The sequence below is a fragment of the Mustela nigripes genome, chromosome 5 (assembly GCF_022355385.1).
Source record: "Mustela nigripes isolate SB6536 chromosome 5, MUSNIG.SB6536, whole genome shotgun sequence".
NCBI classification, from domain to species: Eukaryota; Metazoa; Chordata; class Mammalia; order Carnivora; family Mustelidae; genus Mustela; species Mustela nigripes.
In genome coordinates, this window is record NC_081561.1 from 118,600,446 (window position 1) to 118,626,994 (window position 26,549).

Consider the following 26,549-nt stretch of genomic DNA (forward strand, 5'->3'; position numbering starts at 1 on the left):
TCACTGCCCAGCTTCCCATGGTTGTTCCCCTCACCCCAAATTAAGATTGCCTGCAAAATCACCTTCTTGCTCTCTGAGCCTTGTTCTTTTCCGTTCTAAGTCAGGTTTACATTCGTTTGCTGGACCATTAGTCATAAAGTCTCCATCATTATCTCTTGCAGGGCAGTCTCAAGAACCGGGAGTTCCTGAGGGAAGGTTTGCAGACGAAACTTCCTAGCATAGCCCTCCTTGCTAGATTACCGCTTTTCAAAAGCTCTTAGTTCTCAGAATTAAAAGTTTTCGGCTGGGCAATCCTCATTCCACAAGTACACACTTAAAACAATTTGTATTATCTTTTTGAACCTATTTCTCCTGAAATTTGGTTGAAATTGGCCTGAAAGATCAAATTAGATTATACACAAAGGCATGAAATTTTCATCTCTTCATTCTATTGGAAGTCAAGGGAAACACAGAAGTAGTTATTACTGAATCACCCTGAAATTACAGTACTTAAGAATGTATTTTTAAGGGCGCCTGGGTGGCTCAGTGGGTTAAGCCGCTGCCTTCGGCTCAGGTCATGATCTCAGAGTCCTGGGATCGAGTCCCGCATCGGGCTCTCTGCTCAGCAGAGAGCCTGCTTCCCTCTCTCTCTCTCTGCCTGCCTCTCCATCTACTTGTGATTTCTCTCTGTCAAATAAATAAATAAAATCTTTAAAAAAAAAAAAAAAGAATGTATTTTTAATAACTGAAAGTGTTTTTTTTCCCTAAAATAAATAATAAATATACTTGTTTGGGGGACTACTTTTTAACCAATTCCATTACATTGTTCTTAGATTACTTTTTCATACCAACACTTCATTTCTTTTTTTTTTTTTTTTTTTTTTTTTTTTTTTTTTTTTTTTTTTTTTTTAAAGATTATTTATTTATTTGACAGAGAGAGATCACAAGTAGGCAGAGAGGCAGGCAGAGAGAGAGAGGAGGAAGCAGGCTCCCTGCTGAGCAGAGAGCCCGATCCGGGACTCGATTCCAGGACGGTGAGATCATGACCCGAGCCGAAGGCAGCGGCTTAACCCACTGAGCCACCCAGGCGCCCCATTCATTTCTTTTTTAACAGACAGAATGAGGAAGCTTTGTTTTGGTAATAAAACTATCAGAATTCAGACTGAGAGTCTAACTTTTAAGTGGAGGCCAATGGAAGCTCCTAATTTTTAGCACCCTAATCACACCATAGCAACTGAAGTTATAATTCCTCTCTTAATTCTTTAAATTTCAGTTTCCTCCCCTGAAATGCTGCTGAGAACAAGTACATCACAAACTAAGGTGGCTGGGAAGTGTTTGCCTACAGAGCTAACTCTAACAGACACTGACAAGGGAATATAGCAAACATGAGTGTAAAAGGGAAAAATGATAAGAAATAAACAGCTGACCTTCAACCTGGTCACATGTATTCAATCCATGTTTGTTTGTCACACTGGGTCAACAAACAATGTTGTCTCTCTAGAGAGCATCTGGACTTTCAGAAAAAGCCAGGGATTCACATACTTCAAGGAGCATAAAAGTACATTTCAAGTCAGAGCCTTCAATTAAAAAAATGTTAGCCGAAGAAGAAATTTCCATAACTGAATTTTTAATTGAGTTTAAGAAAGTCCTTTCTACTTAAAAAAAAAAAAAAAGTCACAATAAAACATTTATGGAACTGTATAGAAGTATGCCAGACATTATCCAGACTTCTTGATTTTAATGTCTGAATCCAAATGCAGTATATATTTAACAATCCATTTGCTTTCCAACAAACTAAAATTTAAAGGAAAAAATGTGTTTTATCCTCCCATATATAAGTGGAATAAAACTGTATTTGGTTTTCATATGTCAGAAGCATAACTGCCTTTAGCTAAAACCCGATAAAGAACATAGATAATGCAGATTCCTCTAAATGAAAACCCATTTCAGCATATACCTATGTGCACACACGCTGGATGAATGTATATAATCCGTCAAGTTAAGTCAAGTGTATATACCCTATTTATAAAACAAAGGCTGAGGAATTTAAATGCCTACATTACACAATACCTTGCCAAAAGTTTTTAACTACAGAATCATCCTTTGAAAGCGGCCATTAGAGGAAACAATCAAAACTTTTATCCAAGGTTTTAGCCCTCTTTGTTGACTTTCTTTTCTTCACAATCCACTCACAAAAGACAATTAGATTATACACAAAGGTGTATTTTCACATATGTAAACATAAGACTTTCAAGCCATATTATACACAGTCCTTCGAAGCCATTCATTTCTTCAGCTCTTCCTGCACACCGGGGTTGATGGAGTCTTTATCATGGAGCTCCTCTGTTTTCCCCGTGAAAACAAACCCAGCAGGCACCGGGGGCTCCTGTCTCATGGATTTCACAGCATGAGCTGCATAGTTCAGGCTTGTATTTTCACTCCAGTGCCAGTAACCTGAGAAGGGGTTGTAGAGCATTCCTGCCACAGTGTGAACTGACAGACCGTCTGAAAAAAACAATCAGAAAGAGTAGATTTTGTTAAGTAATTACTTTCCAAATGCCAAGACTCTAACGTGACTCTATATTTAATACAGGATTCCTGTCTCAGGGCACCTGGGTGGCTCAGTCATTAGGTGTCTGCCTTTGGCTCAGGTCATGATCCCAGGGTTCTGGGATCGAGCCCATATCGGGCTCCCTGCTCAGTGGGAGGCCTGCTTCTCCCTCTCCCAGCTCCCCTTGCTTGTGTTCCCTCTCTCGCTATGTCTCTATCAAATAAATAAATAAAATTAAAAAAAAAAAAAGATTCCTGACTCGATGGGAAAAAAGTACTGTGTAACCAAATACATATCATTCTCTACTATAGCACAGAAAAGAAACTCTAAATCAAATTGCTTGGGTTCAACCCCCGACCTGGCACCTATTAGATGGTGATGAGAGTCAAGTCACTTAACCTTTCTGAATCTCAATGTTCTTACACATACAGAACATACAGTCCTAGAGTTGTTAGAATTAGAGATATGTGTTTAAAGTAGTACAATGCTTGGAATTTGGTAAGAACTTAGTAAACATAAGCTCTTATTAGGAAATATCTGCCCCCCCAAAATATTTAAATCTGAAAAAATAAATATTTAAATCTGAAAAAAATTAAATCTGAAAAAAAGAGAGACTATCTGCCAACAAGTGATCACATTCTGTTTTCAGCAATATCACTTGCAGAAATCTTCAGAACCTCCTCCATCGCCTTGGATTGATACTACTTCAATACTCCAAATCAAGTTTACTGATATACTGTGATGTGAAAAAAAAGCCTGAGACACACATGAGTTAAGTACTCAGCAGGAGTACCAAACACCAACTACATGTTATGACCTGAGAGGAATTCACCACATAAATCAAGAGCTCACAACGTGTGAAGCAGAGGCAGGCACTGCGGGGAGTACAAAAAGGAGACAGTCTGGCCTCCACAGAGCTGACAGACCAGAAAGGGCTTAAAAACACCAAAAAACCGTAATATAAGACGTGCTCTAAGTAGCATAAAATACATAAAAAGTGACAAGGAAGTTCAAAGTGTACCTGAGTACGGAGCAATCAGAAAAAATAATACGTAGGATAAGCTGATATTGCAGGCCTCCACAGGACCAAGTGGGGATGTGTAAGTGACATACACATTTGCACCTCCTCCTTAAGCAAATGAGGACTAAGCAGCCCAACAGTATTCATGATCATGTGTGATTTGCATGGCCCTGGGTTAGGTGCCACAGGTGAGAGAGAGAAGTGGTATCTAATACCCACGCCTAACTTCAAGGAGTTTATAATCTACTTGAGAGATGAAACCAACATCTAGAAAATAGTGGCCCACTTAATTAAGTGCCAGGTTGTGTGATCAATGATTGTAGATACATTAAACGTTCAGTAAGGCTGTGAAAACTGGAAACCTTCTTAATACTTACTTGATTCCAGAATGCTCTCTAGCTTTTCGGGTGAAACGAACTTCTCCCATGTATGAGTACCTTTTGGTACAATACCTGCAATTTGCTCTGAAAAGACAATTCCCAAGGCATAAGACAGCTGTGTTTTGTTGATTGTAGTAATGAATAAAGAACCACCAAACTAAAAAAAAAAGAAAGAAAGAAAGAAAAAAGAACCATACAGATAGAAGAAACATTTTAGATGTCAGGAGTATCAGGTAAAGGCTTGGCTTCCCCCACCCTCCTCCTTCCTTCCAAATAATTTAAGTGCAATTAAGATACATGAATATAAATAAAGTATAGTTTATCAAAATAGTTTTTTTTTCTTTTGGGAAATTAATTACTAAAGGCAATCTACTACAGGGGCCCCTGGATGGCTCTGTGGGTTAAGACTCTGCCTTCCGCTCAGGTCATGATCTCAGGGTCCTGGGATCAAGCCACGCATCTCTGCTCTCTGGCTCTCTGCTCAGCGGGGAGCCTGCTTCCCCCTCTGTCTCTGCCTGCCGCTCTGCCTACTTGTTATCTCTCTCTGTCAAATAAATAAATAATCTTAAAAAAATAAATAAATAATCTTAAAAAAAGCTTATGTTTACTAAGTTTTTACCAAATTCCAGTTGTAAGCAACAGTGCTTACAACTGTTAAACTCATACTACTGTGACATACTATAAACTTGCTTTTGCACATATCAGATACTTTTGCACATATCAGATACATAACAGATACTTTATAATAAAAATACAGAAATGGGATCAGACTACTCCTCCTTGTTACATGTCCACATTTCCAATCTGACATGTGTTGACACTGTTTTCTTTCTGGGTGCGAGCCTGTCTGACTTGTTCTGTGCGGCATACAGTGCCACATCTTGTGCTAATCACTGTTGTCTGAAAAAAACATTAATGGTTGTGGTTAGAATGTTTTTTTATTTTGTTTTGATTTCATTAGTATAAACAATATGAAGAGATCAAGATAAGCACTTACATGAATACAAACCATCTGTGAGACCGTTTATTTATTTATTGAAAAATATTTTATTTATTTATTTGACAGAGAGCGAGTGAGCTACAGAGGGAACACAAGCAGGAGGAATGGGAGTGGGAGAAGCAGGCTTCCTGTTCAATCCCAGGACCTGAGACCATGACCTGAGTCGAAGGCAGATGCTTAACAACTGAGCCACCCAGGCGCCCTTGTGAGACTCTTTAGTCTGCCATGTCTTTTTTTAAGATTTATTTATTTATTTGAGAAAGAGTGCACATGCACGAGCACTAGCACTAGTTGGGGGAAAGGTAGAGGGGAAGAGAGAGAGAGAGAATTTTCCAGCAGATTCCCCAAAGTTCGGAGCCAGTGGTGGAGCTTGATCTCATGACCCTGAGATCATGACCCAAGTGGAAACCAAGAGCTGGACAATGCAACGAACTGATCCACCCCAGATGCCCCTAGTCTGACATTTTTTGGTGGCTACATTCATGGTGTTTCCTATATTTACTCCCACATATGGCAAAGATTAATGTCTCCTTCCTCTTCTACACATTCTCATCGGCCTTATGGGGATAAAATTGCTTAAGAGTCCTTTTAGAAATTGCACACACACGTGTTTATGTGTGTAGGGAGAGAGAAACTATATCTCAAATACCACCCCAAAACCAAAAAGAAAGATGAGACCCTGAAATACTGCAATGTGCCATTAAATTAAAAACTGAAATATAAGGTATTATTTTGTGATACACTGTAACTTTTCTAAAACTCTAGTGTTCTAAAATCTTATTAAGAATCAGTTACATGTCAATTATATCTCAATAGAGCTTGGGGAAAAAAAATCACTTATGGGTATCTCATCTATGTCCTACAAAATTTAAGGAAACACTGGTGAGCAATGGTCATTTTCTTAATAGGCTTTCCATTGATGCAAAAATTAGTTTCAAATTCCACAATGCCACACACATTCCTAATATGTGTGAAAGAACCTCCATTCATATATACTGACACACAACACAAAGAGTAAAAATTAAGGAGTTTTGTTTGGCAAACAGAAGATAAGCCTAATAAAACTCATTTAAAAGGAAACACCAAGGGGCACCTGAGTGGCTCAGTGGGTTAAGCCTCAGCCTTCAGCTCAGGTCATGATCTCAGCGTCCTGGGATCAAACCCCTCGTCAGGCTCTCTGCTCAGCAGGGAGCCTGCTTCCCCTCTTTCTCTGCCTGCCTCTCTGCCTACTTGTGATCTCTCTCTGTCAAATAAATAAATAAAATCTTAAAAAAAAAAAAAGGAAAAAAGAAACACCAAGACACTGTTATAGACTTAAAGGAGACTAAGGAGACATGACAACTAAATTCAATGTAGAATCCAGGGTTGGATCCTAAACAGAAAAATGACATTAGTGGAAATACTGATGAAATTTAACCAGGTCTGTAGTATAGTGAATAGCATAATGTCAATGTTAATTTCTCAGTTTTAAGAAATGCACAAATGGGTTACGTACAGGGCTAGGACTATGAGGAGACAAGTGAGATGCTTAAGGAACAAAACTGAGGGAAGCACTCACTTTCCGGACTGTGTAAATGCATGGTTGGCACCTAAGCCTGAGTGTCTCCTTCAGGTTTGTGCCGTACCTGCCTCATTTGCCTCACCCTAGTTCCTATCTTTACTATGTGAAACGTTAACAATAGGAGAAACTGGGGGAAGGCCAGGTGGGAACATTCTGTACTATCTTTGTAATCTTCTCTAAAACTAAACTTATGTAAAAAGAAAAAGTATTTTTTTTTTAAGATTCCATTTATTTATTTGACAGATCACAAGTAGGCAGAGAAGCAGGCAGAGAGGGAGGAGTAAGCAGGCTTCCCGCTGAGCAGAGAGCCCGATGCGGGGCTCGATCCCAGGACCCTGAGATCATGACCTGAGCCAAAGACAGAGGCTTAACCCACTGAGCCACCTAGGCACCCCAGAAAAAGTATTTCTAAAAAGCTCTATTTAAATCAGGGCCAAACATTTCATTCTTCTTGCTCTTGATCTTTGGGTGTTACCTCTACATTAACAACACAGTCAATACGGTAATAACGATAACAACAACAATAATACTCTAGGAGATTTATTTAAAAAAAAAATTAGAACCACTTTCAGAGGACTAAGTCTATAATATAATGGGAAGAATGAGACTTGAAATTAAAAGATGTGACCCTAAGCCCACTTAAGTGCCTCTAGTGAACTTTGACATAAAGACCAAGTGAACGCTGGATTCTTGTGGAAGACGGTAGAGTTGGAGCTCACATCCTCCCATGGACACACCAAGGCAACAACTACATATAATTGTTGGCTGAATGAAGACTGGCAGAAAAGCTCTTCCACAGCTGAAGACATAAAGAAAAAGCCACATGGAGAAAGGTAGGAGGGGCAGAGATGCGGCAGGGAACCAAACTCCTGATCCAGCAACCTATAATTGGGAGGGCTATCACAGGCACAGAAGTCTACCAGAGGAGCCAGGGGCTCAAGCCCCACCTTGGGCCCCCCCTGGTCCCAGGGACCTACACTGGGAAGATGAGCCCTCATACTGCCTGGCTTTGAAATTCAGAAGGTTTAACTTTTCAGAGAGCCGGAAGGCTACTGGATACCAAGACTCTGCTCTTAAAGGGCAAGCACAATACCTCATTCAGGCTGACACCCAGCACAGAGAAAGCAGTTTAAAAAGTGCCAGGGTTTTACATGGAGATTTACTGACTAACTTTAGGGCATGTGTTGGAAAGTCAGGGATCTGCAAGAGCCTTCTTCAGCCATGTAAATACTGGAAGACGCCACTTTTCTTGTCCTTCTTCAGCCTAGTTGGTCAGATTTGTGGGAATTAGTTCTGACATTCTCCATCTATCTTGCTAACACCACTCACCCTGTCCTGGCATTCCCCTGTAGATCTACCTGCCCTGGAAATTGCCCCTCTAAAGCAAATCTGCCACACCCAACAGGCAGGCTTGGTCAGGATCAGCATTCCCCCGAAGCAACTACCACACACACAACTGCCCACCACACCTAGTGGCAGCCCTAGCCAGGACTCCGGCCTCTCCAAAGCAACTCCTTCCTTGGAGAGAGGATGGGCAGCCCCACACACCAGCACGTGGGCAGCAGTTGCAGCTGAGCCACTCTGACAGTATGGCTGGGAACAAGGTACACCAGTATACCTGCAGAAGTCACAGCGGGGCTGAAGGTCAGCCCTGCCTACCAGCGTGTGTCCAGTCACAACAGGAGGACACACATCGCCCATACAGGGGACACCAGCAGGATGTCTGGTTCTGGTGACTGGGAAGATGGCACCCTAGGGCCCCACATGGTGCCTCCTGACACCAGGCCACTACTTTTAAGACCAAGATATGTAGCTGACATACATGGAAACAAAAACAGAAAATGGGGAGATAGAGGAATATGTTCCAAATGAAAGAACAAGCTAAAATTTTAGCAAAAAACAAACAAACAAACAAAAAAAAACAAAAAACCACACACACACAAAATAAACAAAATGGAAATAAGCAATCTACCTGATAAGGAGCTCAAAGTAATGGTAATAAAGATGCTCACCAGATTTGAGAAGAGTGGATGAACTCAGTTAAGAGTTCAAATCAAGAAAGAGACAGAACATATAAAAAAGAACAAATAGGACAGAAGAATACAATAATTGAAATGAAAAAATATATGAGGGAATCAACAGCAAATTAGAAGATGCAGAAGAATAGATCAGCAATTGGGAATACAGGATACTAGAAAGCACCTAAGTTGAAGAGAGGAGAGGGGAGGGGAGACTCTAACACCTATTCCACTTACATTATTGGTTAAGTCATCCAGACAGAAAATCAGTAAGGAAATAGTTGCTTTGATTGACATATTAGACCAGACAGACTTAACAGGGAGATACAGAACATTTACATAAAAACAGCAGAATATATATTCAAGTACACAAGGAACATTCTTCAGGATGAAACTTGTTAGGCCAAAAAACAAGAATCAATAATTTATTTTAAGATTCTATTTATTTATTTGAGAGAGATCACAAAAGCGCAAGCCAGGGCTGGGGGGAGGGGCAGGAGGAGAGGGAGAAGCAGACTTCCTCCTGAGCAGAGAGCCCCACAAGGGGCTTGATCCCAAGACCCCTGAGACCATTACTTTAGCCAAAGGGAAATGCTTAACAGATGAAGCCACCCAAGTGCCGCAAGATTCCATACATTTCAGAATACTGAAATCATATCAAACATCTTTTCTGACCATAACAGAATGAAACTAAAAATCAATTATAAGAAAAAAAACTGGAAAAAATGTGGAATCTAAATAACATGCAACTAAACAACTAATGGGTCAACAAAGAAATCAGAGCAAATTAAAAGAGACATATGAAAATGGAAACACAATGGTTCAAAATCTTTGGCATGCGGTAAAAGCAGTTTTAAGAGGGAAGTTTTATGACAATGGCTTACCTCAAAGAAGCAAGAAAAATTTCAAACAAGACAACCTAATCATACACCTAAAGGAAACAGGAAAAGAATAAACAAAGCCTAAAGTCAGTAGAAGGAGGAAAATAATAAAGATCAGACCAGAAATAAATTAGAGACTAAGAAACAAGAGAAAAAAAATCAATGAAACTACAGGTGTTTCTTTGAAAAGACAAACTAAATTGATAAACCTTTACTCAGACTCACCAAGAAAAAAAGAGGGCCCAGATAAATGAAGGGGGGAAAGTTATAACCAGCAACACAGAAACAGAAAGGATTATAAGAGACCACTATGAAAATTTAAATGCCAACAAACTGGACAACCCCACAGAAATGGATCAATACTAGAAGTGCACAATATTCTAAGACTGAATCAGGAAGAAATAGAAAATCTGAACATTACCAATTATTGGTAACATTTGAATTAGTAATCAAAAAAACCCCAATAGGGGTGCCTGGGTGGCTCAGGGGGTGAAGCCTCTGCCTTCAGCTCAGGTCATGATCTCAGGGTCCTGGGATCAAGCCCCACACTGGGCTCTCTGCTCAGTGGGAAGCCTGCTTCCCTTTCTCTCTCTGCCTGCCTCTCTGCCTACTTGTGATCTCTCTCTCTGGGTCAAATAAATAAATAAATAGATAATCTTAAAAAAAAAAAAAAAAAAACAAAACCAAAATCCTCAATAAACAAAAGTCCAGGATCAGACGGCTTTACAGGTGAATTCTACCAAATCTTTAAAAAGTTACAACCTATCTTTTTCAAACTATCCCAAAAGTAGAAGAATAAATGCTTCCAAATTCCTTGAAAAGGGGCAGCATTACCCTGATACCAAAACCAGAAAAAACACTGCTAGAAAATTATAAACCAATATCCCAATAACTAAATTCAAGAATACTTTAAAAGGACCATTCACTAGAATCAAGTGGCATATATTTCAGGGATGCAAGAATAGTTCAGAATCTGCAAATGAACAAAAGTGTTACAAGACATTAATGAAATGAAGGACAAAAATCACATGACCATCTCAATAGATCCAGGAAAAGTATTTGACCAAATTCAACATCTGTTCATGGTGAAAACTCTCAACAAAGTGGGTAAAGAGGGAAATACCTCAACGGAATAAAGGCCATAGATGAAAAACCCACAGCTAACATCATACTCAATGGTGGAAAACTATAAGCTTTTCTTCTAAGATCAGGAACGAAATACATTCAGTAAAGATACAGGATACAAAATTAATACCCAGAAATGTTGCATTTCTATACACTAATAATGAGCTAGCAGAAAGAGAAATTAAGAAAATAGCTCCCATTTACAATCTTATCAACAAGAAGAATTAAATACCTAGGATTAAAGTTAACCAAGGAGGTAAAAGACCTAAACTCTGAATACTATAAGACACTGACGAAAGAAATTGAAGATGACACAAATAAATGGAAAGATATACCATACTTAATGGATGGGAAGAATACTGTTAAAATGTCTACACTACAGAGTCAATGCACTCTCTAACACATTGCAATAGTATTTGTTACAGAACTAGAAGAAATAATTCTAAAATTTGTATGGAACCCCAAAAGACCCCAAATCTTGAGAAAGAATTAATTTGGAAGTATCACATCCAAATCCAAGATTTTGTAGTTTGTACTACAAACTACAGTAATTAAAACAGTGTGGTACAGGTATAAAAATAGATCAATAAAACAGAATGGAAAGCCCAAAAATAAACCCACACTTATATGGTCAATTAATCTACAACAAAGGAGGTAAGATATACAATGGAAAATGGTGTAGGGAAAATTAGATGGCTACATGTAAAAGAATGAAACTGGACCACTTTCTTATACTATATATAAAAATAAACTCAGAATGGATTAAAGACCTAAATCTCAGACCTGAAACCATAAGCATCCTAAAAGAAAACATAGGCAGCTATCCCTTGGGCAATATTTCTCTGGATCTGTTTCCTCAGACAAGAGAAATGAAAGCAACAATAAACAACTATGACTACATCAAACCAAAAACCTTTTGCACAGCGAGGGAAACCATCAACAAAACAAAAAGGCCAACATACTAAATGGAAAACAATACTTGCAAATGATATAATTGATAAGAAGTTAATCTGTAAAATATATAAAGAACTACAACAACACACACAAAAAAATCTGATTAAAAAATGGCCAGAGGACCTGAACAGACATTTCCCAAAGAAGACATACAGATGACCACCCGACCTATGAGAAAATGCTTAACATCACTAATCATCAGAGAAATACAAATCAAAACCAAAATGAGATTTCACCTCACACCTGTCAGAATGGCTAGTATCAAAAAGACAAGAGATAACAAGTGAGGATGCGGAGGAAAAGGAATCCGTGTGCACTCTCGGCGAGAATGTTAATTGGTACAGCCACTATGAAAAACAATATGGAGGTTCCTCAAAAAAATTAAAGTAGAAATACCACAGAATCCAACAATTCCACTTTTGGGTATTTACCTGAAGAAAATAAACATTAATCTGAAAAGATATGTACCTCATGGGGGGCTGTAATATATATATACACACATACATATCTCTATGTTTACTGCAGCATTATGTACAATAGCCAAGACATGGAAGCAACCTAGGTGTCCATCAGTACATGAATAAAGATATGGTATATACAGACAATGGAATATTAGCTATAAAGAAAGAATGAGATCTTAACATTTGCAACAAGGATGAACATAGAGGGTATTATGCTAAATGAAAGAAGTCAGACAGAAAAAGACAAGTATCAAATGACTGTACTTCCATGTAAAATTAAAAAAAAAAATCAACAAACAAAAACTAGAAACACACGGGGCGCCTGGGTGGCTCAGTGGGTTAAAGCCTCTGCCTTCGGCTCAGGTCATGATCCCAGAGTCCTGGGATTGAGCCCCGCATCGGGCTCTCTGCTCAGCGGGAAGCCTGCTTCTCTTCCTCTCTCTCTCTGCCTGCCTCTCTGCCTATTTGTGATCTCTGTCTGTCAAATAAATAAATTTAAAAAAGAAAGAAAGAAAGAAAAAAAAACTAGAAACACTCATAAATACAGAAAACAAACTGGGGTTGCCAGAAGACAGGAGGGTAAGAGATAGGCAAAATAGGTAAAAAGGATTAAAAGGTATAAATTTCCAGTTTTAGAACAAGTCATGAAGATGAAAAATACAGCACAGAGCATGTAGTCAGTAATATTGTAATAACTTTATAGTGACAGATGAGGTAAATAGACTTATTGTGGTGAGCATTTCATAATTCTATAATTGTCAAATCACTGCTGTACGTCTGAAAGTCATACAATAGTGTATGTCAACTATACCTCAATTTAAAAAAAAAAAAAAAAAAACGGGTGCCTGCATGGCGCAGTCAGTTAAGAGTCTGACTCTTGGTTTCAGCTCAGGTCATGATCTCGGTGTTGTGAGATGGAGCCCCATGCGGGGCTCCCCGCTCAGTGAGGAATCTGCTTAAGACTTTCTCTCCCTCTCCCTCCACACCCAACCTCTAAAATAAATGTCTAAGTCTTATTTTTTTTTTTTAAGATTTTGTTTATTTATTTAACAGACAGAGATCACAAGTAGGCAGAGAGAGAGAGGAATGGAAGCAGGCTCCCCATTGAGCAGAGAGCTTGATGCGGGGCTTGATCCCCAGACCCTGGGATCATGACCTGAGCCAAAGGCAGAGGCTTTAACCCACTGAGCCACCCAGACGTCCCTAAATCTTATTTTTTCTTAGAAGATTTTATTTATTTATTTGACAGAGATGATCACACGTAGGCAGAGAGGCAGGGAGAGAGAGAAGGGGAAGCAGGCTCCCTGCTGAGCGGAGCCTGATGCAGGGCTTGATCCTAGGACCCGGAGATTATGACCTGAGCCGAAGGCAGAGGCTTAACCCACTGAGCCACCCAGGCATCCCATAAAATAAATATATAAGTCTTTAAAAAAAAAAAAAAAAAAAGGCCAAGTGACCTTTGACATCTCTCAAATCCTGATCTCCTTTGGGCCAAGTTGGTCACAACACTACCTGCTTACCCTCCTCCTCTGGTTGTAGGGAAAATCAGTAAGATCATATATATGAAATATTCCCCTATGAGCTGAAAACTGTTAAAAATATTATATACAGAGTTATTTAAGAAATGCTACCTAAGTCAATTTATACAAATTAATAAAAATTTTAATTGTTTTTTTAAGTATCAATCCAAATCAATTTCTTTTTTTTTTTTTTTAAGATTTTTTATTTATTTATTTGACAGACAGAGATCACAAGTAGGCAGGCAGAGAGGCAGGCAGAGAGGGAGGAGGAAGCAGGCTTTCAGCAGAGCAGGGAGCCCAATGCAGGGCTCAATCCCAGGACCCTGGGATCATGACCTGAGCCAAAGGCAGAGGTTTTAACCCACTGAGCCACCCAGGTGCCCCCCAAATCAATTTCTTTGTAATTGTCATTTGATATTTATTAGCTATTTAATCCAGAGTTCACCAATGGGAAAAAAAAACCTTTAAATCTATTGTTTATAATTATGCTCAGGACCAACACTTTTCAAACTTCTTGGATATCAAGATACTGTATCAAGAAAACCCCAGGGGGCGCCTAGGTGGCTCAGTGGGTTAAAGCCTCTGCCTTCAGCTCAGGTCATGATCTCAGGGTCCTGGGATCGAGCCCCGCATCGGGCTCTCTGCTCAGCAGGGAGCCTGCTTCCTCCTCTCTCTCTCTCTCTCTCTGCCTGCCTCTCCACCTACTTGTGATCTCTGTCTGTCAAATAAATAAATAAAATATTTTAAAAAAAAAAAGAAAAGAAAAGAAAACCCCAGGACTGAGTGCAATCTGAGAAGCAGAAATAATCCCTAGCAGAGATGTTATCCCCTAATCCTAGTTTACTGATTGCAAGTATTATGAAATACTTATTGCTGTGGATACATACACACACTCAGAAGAAAAAATCAAACAAGTAAACCAGTAAGTCTTACTTTTAACACTTGATAGCAGCATTGTATAAATGTTTCTAGATCAATCACATGTTCTATAACTTCAGAAGCTACAACAGCATCAAATGTTTCAGCAGTCTCTTCCACAATCTCTTCCAGGGAACACGCTCTGTACTCTATCCTCTTTTCTAGGACTGGATCAAATGATTTATGGTGCTGTGCTGTTTTAATGTTCTCATCCACAGGATCGATTCCAATAACTGAAGCTCCAAGCCGCCCTAGAGGCTAATAGGATAAAAAAATTGTTATCCTCGGGGCACTTGGGTGGCTCAGTGGGTTAAGCAGCTGCCTTCGGCTCAGGTCATGATCTCAGGGTCCTGGGATCGAGTCCCACGTCGGACTCTCTGCTCAGCGGGGAGCCTGCTGCCTCCTCTCTCTCTCTCTGCCTGCCTCTCTGCCTACTTGTGATCTCTCTGTCAAATAAATAAATTTAAAAAAAAAATTGTTATCCTCAAGAAGAAAACAGAATACATGTTAGCAATAAAGAGCTTATTAAAAAGGAAACAAGATTAATAATGAGAGGATAATTATTGAATACTTATTGGGTACACTGAAGTTCATTATATCATTTCCTCTAGTTTGTACACATTTTACAATTACCATAATAAAAACTTAAGAGTGAACAATAATCACAACAAAAAATTTATGAAGAACTATTTGAAAGAGTTCTATATTTTATAGGTACACTTACACACACACAATAGAGTATTAACATCTCTGAAGTACACGAAAGTTACCATGCATTTATTGAAAGAAGACTATAAAACAGAGCTGCAGGGCATAAATATACTACAAGTGGAGGCAAATATTTTTTGCGTAAGATGAATGAGTATTTTTCTAAGTACTCTAAAGTACCTATGCCAGGGAGAACACCACAAGCAGACAGTACTCGGTTAGGTTTTCGTACTGAAGCAAGTGCAAAAGAATGGCTTATCAGTGCATTTAAACCAGTGAAAACTGCCCAATCTCTTAGAAGAGACAACAAAATTTTCAGAGATATTTCAAAGACCAGGGCCCAATTTTGTGTAAAAACAAACAAAAAACAAACAAACAAAAAAAAACACCAAAAAAAATCCTCTATAATTTTCTAAAATATTTATATATTTTCTTAAGAAAGTAAAAGGCATTTATTAGTTTTATGCTGGTAAAAATATTAAGAAGAACATTAGGCATTTCTTTTTTTTTTTTTTTAAATAAACACTACTACTTGTTAAAAGGATAAATGAGTCATAGGCCTACTTTTTCAAAATTTTTTTCATGGTTAAAAATGGAGGAAAGTTGTAAACCACTTACTTCAGTTAACAATCCACCACCACAGCCAACATCAAGAATCTTCATCCCAGACAAAGGTTTTCCGGGCTGGTGATGAGCAACTGTTTTTAAAAGATTGTCTCTTTTTTAAAAATCCAAAACATACAAAAACAAATTATTAATTTTGTCAATAAAATCTTAAACGTGTATAATTTTTGAGGATATATTAAACTCTCATTTTAAAATGGATTATTGCTATTATTGATATTTGGGGGTAAACAGCTCTTTTCTTTTCAGCATTAAAGACTTTTTTAACAATCAAAAGCAGGAAGGAGGTTTTAAGTAAAGCTTCTAAAATAAACTAGTAATAATTATATGTTAACTATTACTTCAGTAATAATCTAAAGAAAAACTTTAAAAACAATCTAGTTTAGATTCATCTAATTTTATTTGCTTAAGATATCATGTTAGCTGGGCGCCTGGGTGGCTCAGTGGGTTAAGCTGCTGCCTTCAGCTCAGGTCATGATCTCAGGGTCCTGGGATCGAGTCCCATATCGGGCTCTCTGCTCAGCACGGAGCCTGCTTCCTCCTCTCTCTCTCTGCCTGCCTCTCTGCCTACTTGTGATCTCTCTCTCTGTCAAATAAATAAATAAAATCTTTAAAAAAAAAAAAAAGATATCATGTTAGCTAAGGAATCTCTTAGCTACATTGTCAGTACTTGATAGACACATTTCATGTCAGCAACAAATAAGTTATTTTACATGGCTTAGAAGAAGCATACTGGAGATCTATATTTTCAGATTTTGCCTAGATTCCCTTCTAAATTGATTCTCTTTTGATCTTCTAAGTTAGTGGTGTTTTCATGATCATGTAAATAGGCATCCAAATCAAGTTAACTTAATTCTAAGATAATCATAGTAACACTCTACCACATATACAAAGATAAGCACACACATATACACCCAGACATACATACCTAACAGCACTGTATACTACACTTTTAAGTTGAACTGTATATGAATTTTAATTATATTTATATTAAAATAAACGTTATATGGGGGCACCTGGGTGGCTCAGTCAGGTAAGCATCTGCTTCAGCTCAGGTCATGATCCCAGGGTCCGAGAATTGAGCCCCATGTTGGGGAGCCTGCTTCTTCCCCTCACACCCATGCTCGCTCTCTCTCTCAAATAAACAAAATCTTTAAAAAGCAACAAAAATAAAATAAACGTTATATATAATAAGGATACTTAAGGATATATTTTGTTTGTTTCTGTAGGCTCCATACCCAACACGGGGCTTGAATTTATGACCCTGAGATTAAGACCTGCATGCTCTAGTGACTGAACCAGCAGGTCCCTCTTTATCAAGACTGCCTAAAGGTCAAAGTGGGTAAATGAAATGACCTCGATGCCATAGGATCCTAGGTCCTTTTCATAAGAATTTAGTTCTAAGTAACCTGAAATTGTCCAAAAATGCTTCAAATCAGTTAATAAAAGCAGCCTAGATTTTGAATAACGTTATTTAAAAATTAATGGCTCAAACAATGGACACTGAAAATTTTCTAATTTTTTTTTTAAATTTTTATTTTAAGGAGGCTTCACATTCAATGTGAAGTAGAGTCCCATACTCTACTGACTGAGCCAGCCAGCTGCCCCAGAATCTCTCTAATTTCTAAAGCAAACTTAAAATGCAGCATTTTGAACTGAGGTATAAATCTAGAGAAAAATAAACTCAAAAGAAGATAAATTATTGAAGAGTTACATTTAAAAATATCTAGAGTTTCTGGAATGTTACCTAATGAATGGCACCCTCAGGTCATTCATAGAATGAAGAGGTGCGTACACTCCTTGTTCATCCCACCACCTATGAGCCAGGGCCACGAATGTTTTTATCTCACTGCTGTCTACAGTGGTTTGAGAAGTACCGTACAGTCTCGTCCAAGGGTACCTAAGGGATCAAAAGGAAGAGCCAGGCAAGAAGAGACATTTTAAAAAATGTAACATAGAATCTATTTATGTAGAAAGATATTCTAATTTATAATTTATTAGATTCTAAATGAGTGGCTCATTTTTGATCCTTTAAAACCAGGTTTTCATAATCACACTGCAAATATATATATTCACAGAGGGAACAGAGTTCCATTAACAAAGTTAATTTGCTTTCAAAGTAAATTGCAACAGAAATGGGATGTTACAAGACTTGGCCTTCTGGGTCACATCTAATAGGAATGAAGATAATAACATAATAATAGGAACAGTAGTAGTAGAAGTAGAAATAGTAATAGTAACCACTTATTGTGCACTTACTAAATGTGGTACTATTTAAGAACTCCGTATATGTCATGTGTCATCTTATTTAATTGTTATGGCAACTCTGTGAAGAAGGTTATATCACAATCCCTATTACACAAGTAAAAAAAGTGAGACTTAGATTAAGTAAATGGTAGAACCAGGATTTGAACCCAAGTGCTCCCATCTTCTCTTCATTTCTACTACTATCATGCTAGTCTAAGCTACCATCATCTTTTGGTTAAACTATTTATTGCACTAGCCTTCTAATTAGTCTGCATGCTTCCTACCTCATCTCCCTTCAATCTCTTCCCTACAATGCATCCACAGTGTCCCAAAATATAAATATGATCATGCTATTTTCCCACTTGAAATACTTCCATGGTTTCTCAGTGATATTGGGGAAAAAACTCAAAATCCTTAGCATGGCCTACAATGCTCTGAATTACTTGGTCCCCAATTTCTTCCCTCCTCAAATGTACTTTTTAACTACTCTCCTCATCCTCCCCATTCCAGCCCCACAGGCCTTCTCTCGGTTCTTTGCACTGACCCCATGCCCTTTTCTCAGGAACTTTGTACAGGTTGTTTCTTCTACCTGGACCATTCTTCTCACATTCCCTTCCCTCCTCTGCACACATAATTCAGTGCCATCAAAGAAGTCTTCCCTGACTCTCAAAACTGGGTTATAGTCCCTTATTTTAATTCCCATATAACCTTGCATTTCTTCATGGAACAATGTGACAATTTGATCATGTCTCCCCACTAAACACTATGAGGGCAGGGTATGGACTGTGTTATTTACCATTTTATTCCTAGTGACTAGCACAGTTCCTAGAACACAGTTGGTACTCGGGAAACATGTCAAATGAATCATCTAATAAAGAAGGCCCTGGGTGCCTGGGTGGCTCAGTGGGTTAAGCCTCTGCCTTCAGCTCAGGTCATGATCTCAGGGTCCTGGGATCGAGGCCCATGTCGGGCTCTCTGCTCAGTAGGGAGCCTGCTTCCCCCTCTCTCTCTGTCTGCCTCTCTGCCTACTTGTGACCTCTCTCTGTGTCAAATAAATAAATAAATAAATAAATCTTAAAAAAAAAAAACCGCACAGAAAAGTATATAATTCACCTAATTTAAAAAAAAAATCAAATGGGATCAAACAAGAACCAAACAGATCAGACATTATACCAAATTCCATGTCAAAGTATACCACAGGAAAACCCTCCAGAAGTTCTTAGGTAAAAAAAGAATAAGGTCGTTACATTAGGATAGGTAACACCATTCAAATTTTTAGTGTGTTTTTCTTAGCTACATAGAGTACATTCTACATTGATGACTTATGATCCTTTTAAGAGTTAAATATCATACTTCTTTAATATTATCTTATGAATATTACCATCTTTTTCTGTGCTTCATGCAAAGCCTCAATAATCAATGACTAATATACAATAGGTAACAATAGGTGGGTGCTCAGCTGACTACCAGTGATTTCACATACACTCAATTTTACAGGAGCTAGCTTATTTATAAGAAGTAGAGCAAGCACTTAGAAGACAAAGTTCATACATTAACTCTATGCAATATTTTTCACAAGTTAGAAATTAGTTTATAAACTACAACTACAGGAAGATATTACTTTGATTCAATCTTACCACCTAGAATTGTATAGTTAATTACCTTATCACATTTATGCTGTACCCAAATCAGTTATGATTTTAAGCACTGCATTATTTGTGTCTTGTCACAAGTGTGGAAGCAAAAAGGATTTCTCCAGGTAATACAGTCTTACATTAAAAATAAAAGCTACCTTTGAATATAGATAAAGGGTATGCAAGAGATGTATATTGTATTATAACTTTTCTGTAGGTTTGAAACTTTCCAGATATAAAAGTTGTTGGAAGAGTAAGAATATTTAGATAAATAAAAAGATACCTTAATCAAAGCACATAAGCTATTTCATACTAGCAGTGTTTATTAAACATAATGAATACTAGATTATGATTATAAATAATTATGTAAATACTTGCCACAGTAATGAATAAACTTACCTGTAAATTTTCATTCTACTCAAGCAGGCAAAAGTTATTCTATAGGATTTGAACCACATCATGCTGTATTCACTGAAAACCCACGGGTTAGTTTGTGGAGTCCAACTGAACTGATTCTCTGAATAAATTGAAAACGACATTATTAAGTAATCTCCGTGCCCAACGTGGGGTTCAAACTCACAACCCCAAGATCAAAAGTCACATGTTCTAACCAACTGAGTCAGTCAGGTTCCTCTGGAAATAAAAATTAAATGTCTAGAGAAAACTGCACAGTATAAATCCTTCATACGTATATACTTGAAGAAACTATTTTACATGGCAATCTCATATTACAATTGATAAACAAAAGGGTTTTCCCCTTACTTTTGGATTTATACTAAAATATAAAATAAATATCCTCCGTTCTGCCAATTAACTCTAATCAAATATCTGAAATTTTAATTGGCAAAAATAAGTAATGTATATGTAAAAGTTTTTCATACCATTAGTTTCTGTACCAATATTATTCTGCATAATTATAAGAAATGAGATTTAAAATAAAACTATGTGAACTTTTAACCTAGGATGATATTAATTCTGAGATTATTTGTCAAAACAAGTTCAAATTCTGTCACATAAGCTACTTGAAATGGATTTATACATAGACTTAAAACCCTTTCCAAAAGAAAAACCTGCATGTACACGTGTGTGTGTGTGTGTGTATACATAGTATCCTAAAATAATCACTCATCCAGTCTACATGTTCAAACTTACATAGAGACCTGTTTTGTGAACTAGTTACTCTGCAGCAGAACATTCAATTGTTCAATAAATACTTAGACAAAGTAGACCTTAAAGCAAAGAAAATACTACGGACATTATAAAGGTCACCCAACGGATTTTTTGACTCTGGTTGAAAAGCAGTCCAATGAAGGAAAAGTAGTCTTTTCAATAATGGTGCTGAAATAATTGGATACCAATAGACCAGAAAATAAAACTTAAACCTAAATCTCACATCTTATACAAAAATGAACTTAAAATAGATCATTGATCTAAATGCAAAACCATAATACTTTTAGAAGAAATTATCACAGATCTTCATGACTTAGGGTTTGGCACAGAGTTCTTCTTACATCTGACACCAAAAGCACAATCCAAAATAGAAGATATTGATTAATTTGGACTTAGACTTGAAACCTTTCATCCTGCAAAAGACTCTGTTAAGAAGAAGACAAGACAAATCATAGATGGGGAAGAAATATTTGCAAAACACATAACCCACAAAGGACTTCTATATCTGGATTAAATGAGGATATTCTTTAAACTCAACAGTAAAACCCAACTCCCAGAAAACAACAAACCAAACAACCCAATTATACGATGGGTCTGGTTCTTATAAAACGGGTATAGAAAGACATGAACAGACAATTCATCAAAGAGGGTATACAGATGCAAATAAGCACATGAAGAGATATAAAATATCAATAACCATTAGGAGAATACAAATGAAAGCCACTACATACCTATCAAGTTGGCAAAATGAATTTAGTATAATGAATTCCATAGGTGATTTCATATATTTCAGAGAGTACTTTTAGGTGAAATCCCAAGAACGACTGTGTTAAATGGCAGGTGAATTTATAAATTTGTAATTGCCACTCACAGATGTTGAACCAGTTCCCAACCCCATGGGTAAAACCAGTTTCTAGTGCAGGCTTCCCCACACCAATAATACACTGACAGTCACTCATGCAGTGTATTATCAATTTTTTTTTGTTTTTGATAATCCAATAGGTGAACATGGGATCTCAGTGTTGTCTGAGTTTATCGTAAGTGTGGTTAAGTGTCCTTTCTTAACTTAATGGTGATATGGTCTGAATGTCTGTGTCCTCCCCAAATTTATTCTTTGAAGTCCTAACCCCTAAAGGGATGATATTAGAAGGTGGGGCCTTTGGGAGGTGATGAGATCATGAGAGTAGAGCCCTCGTGACTGGTGTAGCGACTTTATAAAAGACCCCAAAGAGCAAGTTTGCCTCTTCTACCATGAGAGGACAAAGCAAGAAGGCTCCATCCATGGACCAGAAATGGGCTTTTACCAGCACTGAATCTTGGATTTCCCAGTCTCCAGAACTGTAAGAAATAGACTTGTTTATAAACCACCCAGTCTGTGGTATGTTGCTACAGTAGTCAAATGGACTAAGACAAATGGTCATTTATATTTCAAGGCTTGTCTTTTCATAGTCTCTGAATATTTTTCTCTTGAGCTTTTTATGTTTTTTAAATTTTGTTTTGTTTTTCAGTAGGATCTTCACAGTCTGGCCCAAGGCCATTTCAAAATTCACACACACACACACACACGTTTGTGTTCCTAGGCCTTTGCTCATGTTACTCTCTCTTCCACCATTTCCACCTATACTACATTTAAGACCTAGTTCAAATACCACCTTCCTTATGACTTCAGGTAGATAAAGGAAGTGTTATTGGAGAATTATGTAAACTGTGATATGTAGATAAAAAATCTAAGTTATTATTATGAAACTGCACATGAGATTTTAAAAGTCTCTGCTCTGTACTCAGTAATGACCCTTATCATCCCTACTCCTCCTCTACTTCTGTAAAATTAGCCCCCAGTTACCACTATTAACAGAATTCCCAAGAGCTTTAAAACCACCACACGACAAATGAGAGAAACTAATTGAGTTTGTATTATTAAATAGAATCCTACCGACTCCTTCTCTACTTTGAAGTGTGATCATTTTGGTATATGAGATTTTAAAGACATAGAGGAAAACTTCATTTAATGCATTCAAAACCTCATTTATCCAGAGCCTATAATGTACCATGCCAACAGTGAACAAAACCTCTACTCTACCAATACCTTGGTTCCAGCAATCATCATTTACTGTCGAGATGACTCTTAAGGCCTCCCTGAGCCTAGTCTTTCCTGCCACCATTCCACTTTCCACACAGCTGCCAAGTGTTCTTTCTTAAATACAGGTCGGATTATATTGTTCCTTCAGTAATTTCCCTCTGTCCTCAAGGTAAAGTCACTCTCAGGAGTATAGGTAGCCTTTCACAGACTTGTCATGGCCTAAAAAGTCTGTCTCATCCCTTGCCAGTCTCTGTCCTCACTTCCAGCCTTCCTTTTCAAGGAACACTTTGCACTTTCCCAGAAATCTCACAGATATTCAAGTTAGTCCTTTGGCCATTCCAATGACTTCCAAAACTGCCCAACTCCCTCAAGACAGCTTCCTAAATACTTTGTTCAAAAACTTTCCCTGATCTTAAATATGTATTAGACACTCCTTCTATACTCAGTCCCAAAATCTGAAAATATTTGTATTTTTCTAAATTTCTGATTATAAGACATGTTTGCTAAAAAAATAAATTCCAAAAATATATAATGATAAAGCGATGGATAACCACCTCCACCACATATCATCACTGCTAAAATTTCTATGTCTTTCTTTTCTCTCATATAGCTCCATATATAGATCTAAAATCATAATACATACTGATTTGTAACTTACTTTTTTAATGCAGTACCTGAATCATTTTTCCAAGGAGGCACACACTGATTTAAATCATTTTTATTGGCTGCACTATTCTTCATTGCATTAGAGCACCAACTTATCAACTCTATGGTGGACCTCCAAGTTTCCTGTTTCACCTATTATATCCTAATTTCAGTTTGAACATTTTTTAAAGAGACCTCTGAGGTGTCCTTCATTAGAAAATTCCCAGTGCCTAGGTGGCTCGGTTGGGTGTCCGACTCTTGGTTTAGACTCAGGTCGTGATCTCCAGGTCTCCGGATCAACAACGGGCTCAGAGGGGGGTCGGCCTGAATTCTCTCTCCCTACGCACCCCCGCCCTTATAGGCTGGCTCTCCTTCTCTAAAAATAAATAAATCTTAAAAACAAACAAACTCCCAGGGCCTGGCACACAGCATTTGTTAAGTGAGTTTCATATAAAGGGTAAACTTAACTTTCTGGTTAATCAAACTGTCTTCTGCAAGTCTCAGGTTCAGTGAGTTATTTCCTTGATCTTATTTGCAAGAGTTTGCTGAATTAAACCAAAACAAGTAGAATGGTTGCCTTAAATTCTTTCTGAAAAAAAGAAGATACGTGCAAACCAAACAAATGCAACGCTATCAAGACCTCGGGGACCGCAGCCGAGTCCTCCGCGGCGGCTGGGGAAGAAAGCACACGACCTTCCGACTCCGGCAGGCACAGAGTGGTCGCCGGCGGCAAGGACTCAACCCAGACGGTCTCTGGATACACGGCGACGGGCGGCCGGGAGACTGCGCGCTCCGCGGCCGGGGCCACTCGTCCCCAGTCCCAGTCTCCGGGAACGCGGGGCGAGACTCGACAGCGAGGGACCGGACCGAAAGCGGACTTGCGCGGACCCCGCGCGCAGCTCAGGACAGCCCGCCGCCCTCTGCCGCGCCTGCGCAAAACGGCGCCCCCCCCCACCGGTGGGTTGCGTGAGGGACCTTCACAGTGCCAACGTGGTTAGGCGACACTCACCTGCCGAACTGCTTAAGCGAGCACCCTCAGCCCGTGTACCCCAACACCTAGATCTAAGCCCTCCTACAAACCGATTCCCGCAGGAGCTCAGCTTGCGGCCTCCCCACATCGTGAAAGGATCCACCTCCTTTCCGGTCCCTCCAGCAAAAGATCCCCAACAGAAAGGTTCCGAGATCCACTCTCACACTGTCGGGAACCAGTCTACTCACGGCTGCATTAATGGGGGTTACTAGCGTGGGACTAGACTCTTCACGCTCAACACCCGTCAAACTACGCATGCAACTATGTTTGCTAAAAGAGAACTTCAAGTCTCTATTATAGCCTATTTCTGTATGACCACCTCAAACCTCACGGCCAACATAGTCATGGATCCTCTCACTTCATTCAATGTAAACGAGCTTTTATTCTCATGTAACTATTTCGTATTTAACAGAAATCTCCCACATTTATACTCCTGTATGCCACTGACCCTTAGAATCACAAATGCATGGAAGCACTTCTTTCCTAAAGGTAGAATTTTTTCCCCTTTCAAGGAACTCAAATGTCAGGGGGCTAGAAGTCTAAACTGAAAATTCAGTTTCTCCAAGTGACCTCATACTTTATGTAGTTAGACTCTAGCCAGACAAACTTCACTGAAAACTAAAGCGGTATTAACACTTTACTTCTAAATGTATAGAAGCCTTTCCTTGAATAAGAGCAATGATACATTTTGAAGATTAAAGGCAAAAAAATCGTACATTTTCAACAGGCACGGTCATATTGGTAAAGGGTTCTTTGAATTAGTGAAATTTAATGCTCAGTAATAGTCTTTCACTTAGGGCCTCTTTGTAAAATACTGACCTCCTCCTAACAGTGGCTGCAGACTTTTTTTTTTTTTTAAGATTTTATTTATTTATTTGACAGAGAGAAATCACAAGTAGATGGAGAGGCAGGCAGAGAGAGAGGGAAGCAGGCTCCCCGCCGAGCAGAGAGCCCGATATGGGACTCGATCCCAGGACCCTGAGATCATAACCCGAGCCAAAGGCAGAGGCTTAACCCACTGAGCCACCCAGGCACCCCGGCTGCAGACTTTTTTAATGTCCTTTCAGAGTTCCTCTCTCAGGACACACAGCATCTCTCCAAACAAAGGCACAAAGCTCTGAGACAGAAGGACATTTAGCATGTGTTGTACTTATTAGAATGACAAATCCAAGGAAAAAGCAGAGTGCAAGTATGATTAAATAAAGTTTTAAAAGCTTTATTTAAATGTACTTTCTTTGAATGTACCCCTTCACGGGGCTTCAGGGCCTTCCCATTACCTTTTCAATTCAACAAAGGTAATCAGTGATTTGCCTTAATACTGACACAAAAGCCTCTTTAATAGCCACTAGTTTTGCCCAGATAAGCAAAACTAGCTCATTATACTCTACAAATATCAACAAAGGCTTTCCCAATGATGCTTAAACTCCAAGTTGTGTTGGTATGACTGGCAGTTGTAATGCGGTATATAGCCATTGTTGGGAGTATTTCCTAGACCACTGGCATGGTCTCACCCATGTGTGGTAAATCTGTGTCTACAACTTATTCTACTGTAAAACTAAAAATCTATTTAGTATTGTGTAATTCAAGTATAAAAACTTTTCTCAAATTAAGGGCAAAGTGCTCCCTTGTAGCTAACAGTTTTATCACTTTGAAATGATATACACGCACTCAGAGTTTAACTGGTAAATTTTCATACTTACAGAATTCCACATAAATGGGTAATTTAGGACAATTTCATCTTAATCTATACTCACATAATCAGCTTGTGGCAGGTTTAATCTTTTGTGTACTTAGAGGAAAACTCTACGATACATGATAAACCTTTACGGAATATAATGTAATTCATCACACGAGTTATTTTAAGGGCCAATAAAAAAACCTATTTTCTTTAGTGTTAGGTATTACAGCCAAATTCTATTTAAAACTGAGAAACTTAAGGGCTAGAAATATTAAAGACCTTAGAATCGAATTCCACCCTTCCACAGTTGAAGAAATTGAGACTCATAGTGTTTATGTGATTTGCCCAAAATATATTAAGCAGC

At 38.4% G+C, this 26,549-nt stretch overlaps 1 protein-coding gene across 3 annotated transcripts; it reads right to left on the bottom strand.

The window, feature by feature from the left end:
• Positions 1 to 1,585: 1,585 nt before the first annotated feature.
• COQ3 (coenzyme Q3, methyltransferase) lies at positions 1,586 to 24,614 on the bottom strand. Of its 3 annotated transcripts, none has more exons than XM_059401100.1 (7): positions 24,487 to 24,614; positions 19,982 to 20,099; positions 17,449 to 17,601; positions 15,696 to 15,795; positions 14,385 to 14,627; positions 3,929 to 4,088; positions 1,586 to 2,484 (listed from the first exon to the last, which is right to left on the bottom strand). In XM_059401100.1, the coding sequence occupies exons 1-7, from the start codon at positions 24,593 to 24,595 to the stop codon at positions 2,264 to 2,266; spliced, it is 1,104 nt and encodes a 367-aa protein (XP_059257083.1). In that variant the 5' UTR covers positions 24,596 to 24,614; the 3' UTR covers positions 1,586 to 2,263. The 3 variants fall into 3 exon arrangements, with proteins under 3 accessions (XP_059257083.1, XP_059257085.1, XP_059257084.1); XM_059401102.1 differs by having other exon boundaries at positions 24,558 to 24,585; XM_059401101.1 differs by lacking the exon at positions 24,487 to 24,614 and adding an exon at positions 24,118 to 24,423.
• Positions 24,615 to 26,549: the final 1,935 nt, after the last annotated feature.